The sequence below is a fragment of the Brachycentrus maculatus genome, unplaced genomic scaffold (assembly GCF_059751285.1).
Source record: "Brachycentrus maculatus isolate JH-2025_06_01 unplaced genomic scaffold, ASM5975128v1 h1tg002344l, whole genome shotgun sequence".
Lineage (NCBI taxonomy): Eukaryota > Metazoa > Arthropoda > Insecta > Trichoptera > Brachycentridae > Brachycentrus > Brachycentrus maculatus.
Window position 1 is genome coordinate 12,457 of NW_028282832.1, and position 9,740 is coordinate 22,196.

The 9,740-nt window shown below is 42.8% G+C and overlaps 1 protein-coding gene across 1 annotated transcript; it reads right to left on the reverse strand.

Moving 5' to 3' along the window:
* Nucleotides 1-5,288: 5,288 nt before the first annotated feature.
* Nucleotides 5,289-8,782, reverse strand: LOC148298226 (fructose-bisphosphate aldolase 1-like). Its single transcript, XM_088277031.1, is given in 2 exon segments — nucleotides 5,289-5,429; nucleotides 7,988-8,782. Coding segments are annotated over 2 exon segments (936 nt in total).
* Between the last annotated feature and the right edge of the window lie 958 nt (nucleotides 8,783-9,740).

Here is a 9,740-nt window from a genome sequence, read left to right on the forward strand (position 1 = left end):
TCACTGCAACCCAAACATTGGCTAGTCGTAATGTCCTCGTAACTACCAAGCGGACACTCCTATAAGCATTCATCCTGATAGAACAATAAGCCGATTGAGCATTAAGTGCACATTTATGCAGATACACAAGAGAGACAGTCTTGCTCACAGGCTAAACATTATGCTGCATTCTTATAAAAGCCACTTGGACATGATGATGTGCAATTGTCATCAATGAAAATGTAATTTAATTGGCAGCTTGTGCATTTACTATATGATGTGCATGACAAACACTAAGCAGGGCATCTCTCACAACTGCTGTCAGATTAATAGTATAATTGTGGGCAAGTAAGCACACATTGTGTGTTGACTGCTAGGTAGTAATAAGGAGCGATACAGAAAGTGCACACTCCGAGACTACTCTTGCCGATGCATAGATCGAGCTCACAGGTGCGAGTAATAATGTTGCTGGTGTTGATAGTTTTCGGAAGAGTGAGTTACGGGCATGAGGAGTAGCAGCTGCCTCGATACAAATAGTAAGAGTCTTCGCATATTTTGCATTCTGACAAAGATGTGCCCTCTTCACAGTGGTAATCAGGGGGGTATTATTCGCAATATTGAGTAATGTTGTTGGGGTACGAGCCTGCCTCACATTATTACCTACACTATCCATCGACCAGGTAGTAACCTCCGAAACATTGATAGCAAGTGTTTTGGTAGCAAAATTGGCACGAAATCTGGCATGGGTTGCATGCACTGCCTGAACATGGGCTCGGAGGCAAGCACTAACTTGTGGCTGGATTGCTGCTATACTTGCATATCAAACACTTTGTGAAGCTTGTACAGGTGAGGCAAGAATCAGCACACTTCGCACATATCTTCCTGCTCAGATCGCCATAATAGCCTGCGGGGCACACCTGCACGCAGCGATCTCCTGACAGGAAGTATTGGTTAATGCAGGACTCGCAATGATACACGCTATTCTGAGAGCAAGCCTCACAAGGAAGAGAGCACGGCATGCACATCGGCACAATTTTATTCTCTAAAGCAACCTGAATCGACAGAACCGATGAGTATCCCACTGGGCATTTCTCATAGCAGAAGCCTCCCAGCAGCACCTGCGACGGGTGGCAATACAAGCAAACCTGACTATCCGTGCAAATTGTGCAATAATTTGAACATTTGCGGCAGAGGCGAGCTGTTGGATCTTCATAGCTCGAAACTGGGCACTCTTTCACACACCTGGAATTCGATAGGTAAAACCCATTGATGCATGATGTGCAACTCTCGATGGCTCCTGTGCACGTCCTGCAGGCAGACGAGCATAACTCGCATTTCGCTTATGAATTTACTGTGCGGGAGAAATAAGCAGCAGGGCAGCTGCGTACGCATTTTTGATTGTGATACGAGTAGCCTTCCACGCATGATACACAAGTAATTTAATCCACACATTTTTGGCATGGCATCACACACTTGCGGCAGGTATTGACCTATGTGACATAGCTGCCTGATGGGCACTATAAATAATTTCGATCAAGACAGTTGCCCTCATACAAAAACATATTGGGGGCGCATTCTACGCAATGGGACTCATCGAAGCATGCGAGACAATCGGATGAGCACTTCATGCATTGTTGTTCATAGGAGTAATAAGACAAGGGGCATGCTTCTTCACAAAATCCTAAAACTAGGTAATAGTCGATATCACAGATTTGACATGTCGCAAAATCTGAGCATGCTATACAATTCTAACCACAAGAGTTACAATAGAACAGCTATTTGCTAATTATAGTTATGCCATCTGCTGCTAAAATTGGGGTAGACTTCGCTGTTGGATACGACCCAACGGGGCAGGATTATACACATCGATTTCTATACAGTTTAAAACCTATCCGACACGCGCTACAGGTGTTGAGACCTTCACAAAGCTCACATTCAATACTGCATAGCGCGCATGATCTCATAAGTTTATAGTATCCCGAATCACATGTTGCTTTACAATTAAACTCATGCGTTAAATAGTTTGGCAATGTACACAACAGGCATCGCTGCGAGTCCGCACATAGAGAGCACCCTTCACCGCATTATGACGGGTACGTATAATGCACGCATTGAGAATTTATGGTCAAACTATATGATGGTTTGCAGATGGTGCAGTTTGTGGAATGACCTGAACATTAGAGGCATGATGGGTGGCATGGCTCGCATTTGGCAACCCATTGCGAGGCGAAATAGCCAAGAGGGCAAGCTAATAAGCATTGGTTTCCATAGAGTACATTCCCTTCAATACATTACGAGCATAGTTGGGCCTACGCGCAGATCTTGCAAGTACGTTGCGAACATCTTACGCATGTTTGGTTATATGAATTATAGTATTGCCCAGTGACACATTCACTATAACAAATTCCTTCAATTAGTCTGGATTTCCCTCTGCACCTATTGCAGCTGCGAGGATGCGTGCATTACATGCAGTTATTAGGACAGTTCAGGCATTGCCGAATAATAAAGTTGCTAGCTGGATAAGTTCCTGATGGACATGATGTGACGCAGCCCTTATTAAATCGGTAATACGGGGTGACACATTTCGTACAGCCAGCATTGTTGCATTATTAGCAGACAGCGCTGCCACAGATAGTGCATCGATTGGTTTACACAGAATAATACGATCCTTGAGGGCACGCTATCAGACATTGATCTTGATATAAGTAATAATTTTATCTGCATGATGTGCAGTGAGTCATATCAGAGCAGGTTGCACATTCATACGGGCATTGTGCACATTATTGTTAGGAGAGATTGGCATATGTAGTGATTGGACAGGTCTCATAGCAGTTGTCTTCATGTTGATGTGCGATCTATCGGCAGTTTAAGCATTGGTGGCTGCTGGGTCCGTAGCACTCCTTGCATGAGTCGGAGCATAAGTCGCAATGGCCGTAAATGTCCTCGTATTTGCCAGGGGGGCATCTGTCGACACAATGGGACTAGTCCATTGCATTATCGCTGTGGCAGGATAAGCATTGATACTAGGATGGACCAAAACAGGTTTCACACATTGGGTGGCAGTTCTGACATTAATCAATCCCATTTCCTCCAAGGCCAGACATGCGTATGAATTTACTCGAAGGGCATTCAGAAACACATTTTCTGTCGTATAAATAGAGGCCCACCATACATTTCGTGCATTGGTTGAATAATGTGCACAAGGCGCAGCTGGGTGGGCACTCTCTGCACTGCCAGGACCCAACATCCATAAAGAATCTGACCGGACATGTCGTGTGGCAATAACCTTGGTAGAGGTAAGTACCTGGACGACAAGATGTGCACTGATTCGCAGTGATGCAGGTTTTACAGACTGTGAGACAAGTGATACACAGTCCATTAGCATCTTTGTAGCTGTTCGCACAATTCTCCTGAACACACTCCCCTTCATAATTGAGCACAACAGTTAGGCCATTAAATGGTGAGGGGGAAGAGCATTATTTGCACTTGCCATTCGCTTCACATTTATTGCAGCCTAACTGACAAGGTAGACATTGTATGGAATCGGAATAGAATCTATCAGGGCAGGAGAGTTCGCACGAGGGGTTGGCCCCCAGGATCGAAACATAGCCATCTTCGCATTAATAGCATGTTCTATTCTGATAACAAGCTCGGCATTTGACTGGGCATTGTGTAATGCAAGTTGTTTCTTGGTTGTTTGCATTGAAGTATTTGGTGTATCCTTCAGGACATGAGAATAAGCATCCTTGGGCAATCAGGACTAATGGAGGATTTAAGGATATGCAGGCTATGCATGAGTTATTTGCGTGATACTCTGCGCAGAGGGGATCCTTCCATTGGCAAACCCCGTTCTGTATATATTTCACAGGAGAACAGTTAAGCACGCACTTGCCGTTATCTAAGTACGTATTGCTCACGCAGGTCTTGCAAACATCCTTATAACAAGATTGACAGTTCTCAGGACAGGAAATGCATGCTGCAAGGTCTGCGTGATAATAATGCTAGGCTGGGCAGCTAAGCTACTCCACACAAAGTCCATTGAGGAGAGACCACCCAATATAGCAGGCTTGACAAACACTCAGATCGAAGCAAATCTTGCAACTAGCACTACACTTTAAGCATTCCCTTGTTGAGAGATTGGGAAAATAAGAAACAGGGCATTTGAGTATACAAGCTGACTGATAGAGCCAATATCCTTCGGCACATGATTCACATGTAGTCCTCTTGCATGTTACACACTCATCTGGACATCTCTTGCATTCTCCAAGCATCTAAAAGTATCCGGAGAGACATTCATTCACGCAAAGATATCCCTGTAACACTAACGAGTTTTGGCAGCTCGCGCATTGGTTTGTATTTGTCCCAAAACAGCTCAAGCAACTCGTAGAGCAGGCGATATTCTTGCATCCTTCTATTGACATTGTTAAGTCTGTGCCATCACATATAATTTCACACTTCCCGTCGATCAAACGAAACTGAACAACTCCATTATTTGCTGGGCAGGATAAGCAGACTTTTGGGGATGTGCAAGTGACACAGTTTTAGGGGCATTTTGGACAGAACAAGCTGGCCATCTCGAGGTAAGTTCCTGATGGGCAACTCAGCACGCAAGTTCCCTAGAGTAGCAAGTACCCTGATCTGCAAGCTTGGCACAGGTCCTGTTAACAAGCTAAGCAGTTGGCTGGACACTGCACGCATTTATAATTCGACAGAACAATGGCCTCTTGATAGCCAGCCTCACAGAATTTCATACATTTTCTCTCATGCACGAACCGACCAATCACGCATTGTGTGCATCCATTGCTATCATCACATACCACGCAGCCAGGTATAGCTTCAGCGCAACTAATGCATCGGCTTTGCTCGGCTTTATAGAGCTCATTGGTCTTGCATTTTGGGATGCAATCGCCTTCATTTGTGAGAATCGCGACATCTGTATTGCAGACGCATTGGTTGGTTGAAGAGGACAGCTCGAACAGGTTCATGCATTGGCCGCAGTAGTTTTAGTCGCAAAGAAGACACCCAGTTGGACATGTCCCCAAAATTAGGATAATTTCACGCAGTCCAAAATAAGTATTGTAAGCGTTAGATGGAAGGGGTGTTACGAATGCATTGCTCGTCCTGAACCTGAGTTTGAGAGTTGAGCTCGTATGTGGGATACTTCTGTTGAAGAGTCCAAGGTTATCTTTAAAGTTGTTCAGCCCACAAAAGCTATATTTCCTTTGAGCCTCGTCAAAAGCATGTTAATACCGAAGAGGAGGATTCACAGTCGAGAATGCCCTCCAATCAGGGTTGTTATCAGTTTATATCTATATGATAAATTTATCCTCATTCCACTCGTCGATGGCTACAAACTGGGCCTTTATTTTGACATAGTGATGCCTCGGCAGCCCGAAGTATGTCCTCAAAATGACAGTATCATAGTCGAAGTAAAACTGGCCAAGGACCTTCTGCGAGAGACCAGAGCAAGTTGTTATCGTGAAATAGTTGTTGAAATTGTTGGTAATGATGTGGTTTGTGAGCCAAAACCCTTAGAGCTTTCTATTGGTGAAGTCTTCGGCTGTTAGATCGTGACTAAACACTATATGGTTCGTATCATTTTGAACCTTGATGCATCTGCCGTCTTTAAGAGTGTAGTGTTTCTCGCAGAATGTGCAGACTGTGGAACTGATGCACTATGAGCATTAGATTGGACAATAGTTGCAGAGGTTTATGGCTGTGTTCATGAAATAGCCGCGAGGGCATGAGCAGCTCGGCGATGCACTAAATGAAGAGTTTGAGAAAAAGTTACTATAGCACTTATCGCATTGGTTGGCTGTGCAACTTTCACAGAGCTGCGGACACGGGGCTCCATTCACAGCTCCCAAAGTGAGCAGTGTGAGCAATAATACTGCAAGCATATGCTGATTGTTACGTATATAATGTAATGATTATTTTATCAGATTCTCAGGAGGAAACATAATACAGGTTAGAAAATAAACTAAGCTGGATGCTAACAAAAGTCTATGAATGCGATATAACCCTGATAATCATGATGAAACTTGTGTCTCTGACCTGTTAGATCCTCCATTGATTGCCTCCAAATTTAGACTATCCCTTGGATGTTTGGAATTCCTGAGTTGTGTATGGATTTCATAGATGAAGTTTCTCCTGAAGGAGTTTGGTAAACCATTTGGACAATTTTGATCATACTGATACCGAGTAATGATGTTTATAGTGCAATTCAATCGACATATTTCTCTAACTTTGTATGAGTTAAATATTTTGATATGGAATTAATAATTGATTTGCGACGACTGTCCATCAGTTCATCACTAAGATTGAGCCTTGTTTGATGATCTACGCTTTTGCTGGGCGAATCTTTACTATTTTGAGTACTAATCTGTGATTTAGATTTGTGTTATATTTTGTATGTCGGATATGGGCCGAAATTGCAACTATCTTTTCATGCTTCAATGTTGTCGGTGATAGACTATATGGGTTTGCTCAATGTATAGTTTTATGGTAGATATATTTAATTCTTTGTCATGAGAATATTGCTTCCTCATGAGCTTTGTGGCTCTCCAATCTCCCTCTTGAATCTTCATTCTATACTTCTCAATCAGGACTTCAAAGAGGACACGGTTAAGAGCTTTGTCGATACTTTTGAACCTGAAGCTAGATGCCAGTAATTGCAATATGACCGATTAATGGGATACCAAGAATGGAATACCAATAATGGATACCAATAATGGATACCAATATATATTTTTACTCTTGTTTAATTATTGATCATGAGCAACCTCGAGATCATCCTCGACCCGATAGCCTTATTGGAGATGACCAACTATTTCTAGAGGAATATCAACAATAAATTATTTGGTGCAACCTTCGGCCTTTTGTACGGGCAGCAGGTCGAACTCAAGTACCATGTATCATTGTCTGCTTCTCTGGGCACCCACAACGAGAGCGAGGCTGAACTCATCAATCGGTAGGCTGAGTATGAGAGGCTCAGGCTAAAACGATCTAAGAGTACAGTCAACTTCTACGAGGAGTATACTCTGTTAGGAGCCTACATTCTGCGGCCCAGCCATAAATACTATTCGAAGGAGAGCCAAAGATAATAGGCAAAGCTCTTCAAACTCTCGGAAGAACTGATCAAAGCAGGAGCACCATATGCCCTAATTGTTGATTCACTGGTCTTGGAAGACCCAGTATTCTACATGAACTTGAAACCCTGCGAACACTCCACTGAAATCCAAAAGAATTAGAGATTGTGCCTCGACAGTATGTACAGCAACAACATCAGCGAACTCGCAGTTCTGAAGCACACCATCGACAAAAAAAAGACTGGAACACAAGTCTTCAACTAGAAGATCAAGAGACTTCTGCTGGTGGTGCAAAAAATAAAGAGTAAGGAGATCAACAACGAGGCCATGATGAAATTAGAGTAGCTACTCAATGACTACGATCGCATCAGTCACATCAGTGCAAAGAATAAGAGCAAGGCGATATAAGCAATGAACTACAGCATTGTGACAGGCATTGTCATTGACAGGCTGGTCAAGAGTTGATTGTTTATTGCATTCAAGTAATTAATTCCATGCATTGAGATGTTGATGCTTAATTCGCATCCAGGCAGTTTATACTATGTTGCACTTCCAATGGGTATTTATGATGTATAATTAAATAGCAGACTTAATTTAATTTGTTCACGCACTATCAATAAGTATATGATGCCTCATATAGCGACTAATTGGTAGATAGATCGTTGGATCCCAAATACTTTCCGAGTTGGGCTTCGGAGTTGGCTTTTGCGCGTGCCAACAGAGCTTCTTGGCCTGCAAGGATATTCTCGTCTTTACCACCCCATGCTTTAATGGAACTGTTTTGAAGGGCTCTCCCAAAAGAAAAACTCAAGAACCAAGGTCTTCTGATTTCAGTTATTTGATTCATCGCGTTCAAGTGCAGCGAAGCTTCTTATTCTGACTGTCCCCCTGATAAGAACTAAAGTAAAATATGTAGTTACTGTAATGCCGGTTAAAGCGGCAGGTACTGTCCTCGAGAGAGCTCGGACTGTTCTGTAAGCTTCTTATTTTATGTAGGATTCAGGTTTATTGGGGAAGAGAGATCCATAAGTGACCATGTTTGGCTTCAAAAGGCAGCCTTCGAGCAGAATTCTATTCTTTTGGAGGGCAGTGAAGACTGCACCCAAAACCTTCTCGGTTATTCTTTGGCACTCTTCTGCGGAGTGAGGCCCGTCCAGCAAGATTTCTGGTTCGACAATCGGCACAAGCCCATTTTACTGGCAAATGGCAGCATATCGAGCAAGAGACCACGCATTCTCCAAAATCGATGTTTCGGTTGGAAATCCTTCTCCGATCTTGAGCACTGCTCTCCACTTTGCAAATCGGCACCCGAGGGCATAGTATTCTTTAGCCATTGCAGGCAGCGAATCGAGGCCTTTCGTGTAGTTTTCATCACTGTCTGTATTCAAGATGCCGAGCCCCTTATCGACCTTGATTCCGGGAAGGATGCCGAGAGATCTGACATAAGTCAGGAAGTTGACTCCAGTTGAGGTTGACTGTTTGGCTGTCTCTTCTTGGAAGATGATGCCGGATATGTAGTTTTCAATTCCCTGAGTTGTGAGTAGCATTTCTCGATACTTTCTTCTGTTCTCAGCCGTGTTTTATAAGTTCAGAGGCTTGAATTTCTTGTCGACGGAGCCCGGAGACTCATCAGCAGCCAAGATGCCCTTCCCAGCGGTGCAGATCTTGTTTGCATTTTCAATGAGCTCCTTTGAGTAATCAGTCTTCTTCTCCATGGATATGTAAATTAATGGATACCGTCATAAATTAGCTGAATTAGAAATTGATGATTCTTTGTGTTTCGTGATATAAATGGTCCAAATACATATCAGATACAGGCAGATACAGGCAGATACAGGTATAGATACATATTCAGAAACAGATACAGATGCAGATTATACATCATCGAATTGGTTTGGCCTGCTGATCAGTTTTTGAAACTGCTCTATTCTTACTGGAGAACAATAGTAAATACAGCTGTTTCTTGACCTCAGCATCCGAAAATATTTACTCGATCAGATGCAGCTTTTATGCATTGCTCACTTCGTTTTCATTTACATATTTTTCAAATATCTTTTCGAGGAAGTTCGGGGTCAGAATTATGCTATTCAAGTATTATCGTTGAATTTATATGCGCCGCTTCAGTCTTTCCGAAGTGTGGGCCCTCGCCATTTATATTTTTTATTTCGTATACATTGTCTTTTGTTCGAGAAACTGCATCGAATCCGGGTGCATTTTTTGGTCAGGGAGGAGACCTCGAGAGAGTTTCTTCTCATCTTCTTGTATTTCCTTCATTGTGGGTATCGGACATTGATTCTTCTTGTTTTTCTCGATGATTTTAAGTTAAGCGATGTTGACAATTTTTTCGAGATCTTCCTCCAAGTAGCCCCTAATGGTATTGGCCCTCTTGATTTCCTTGAGCAAGTATCGTTTTTCTTGCATGATCTCATGCTCAAGCGAATTGTAAGAATTCCACTTGAGCTTGAGGGACTCGTGCAGTTTCGAAATTTACAATGATTTCTTTATTGACGCCGCACACTCCTTCTCTAATTATTTCTTTTGCGCATTGATCTTAAGCTCAATGATGTCATCGTTCCTGGTCTTAGTGATGCGATCAAACTCAAGCTTAGTGTTGGCCATTTCTTCCTTGTAAGAGATAAGATGCTTTTCTTAATTAGCCTTGGAGACTCTCAT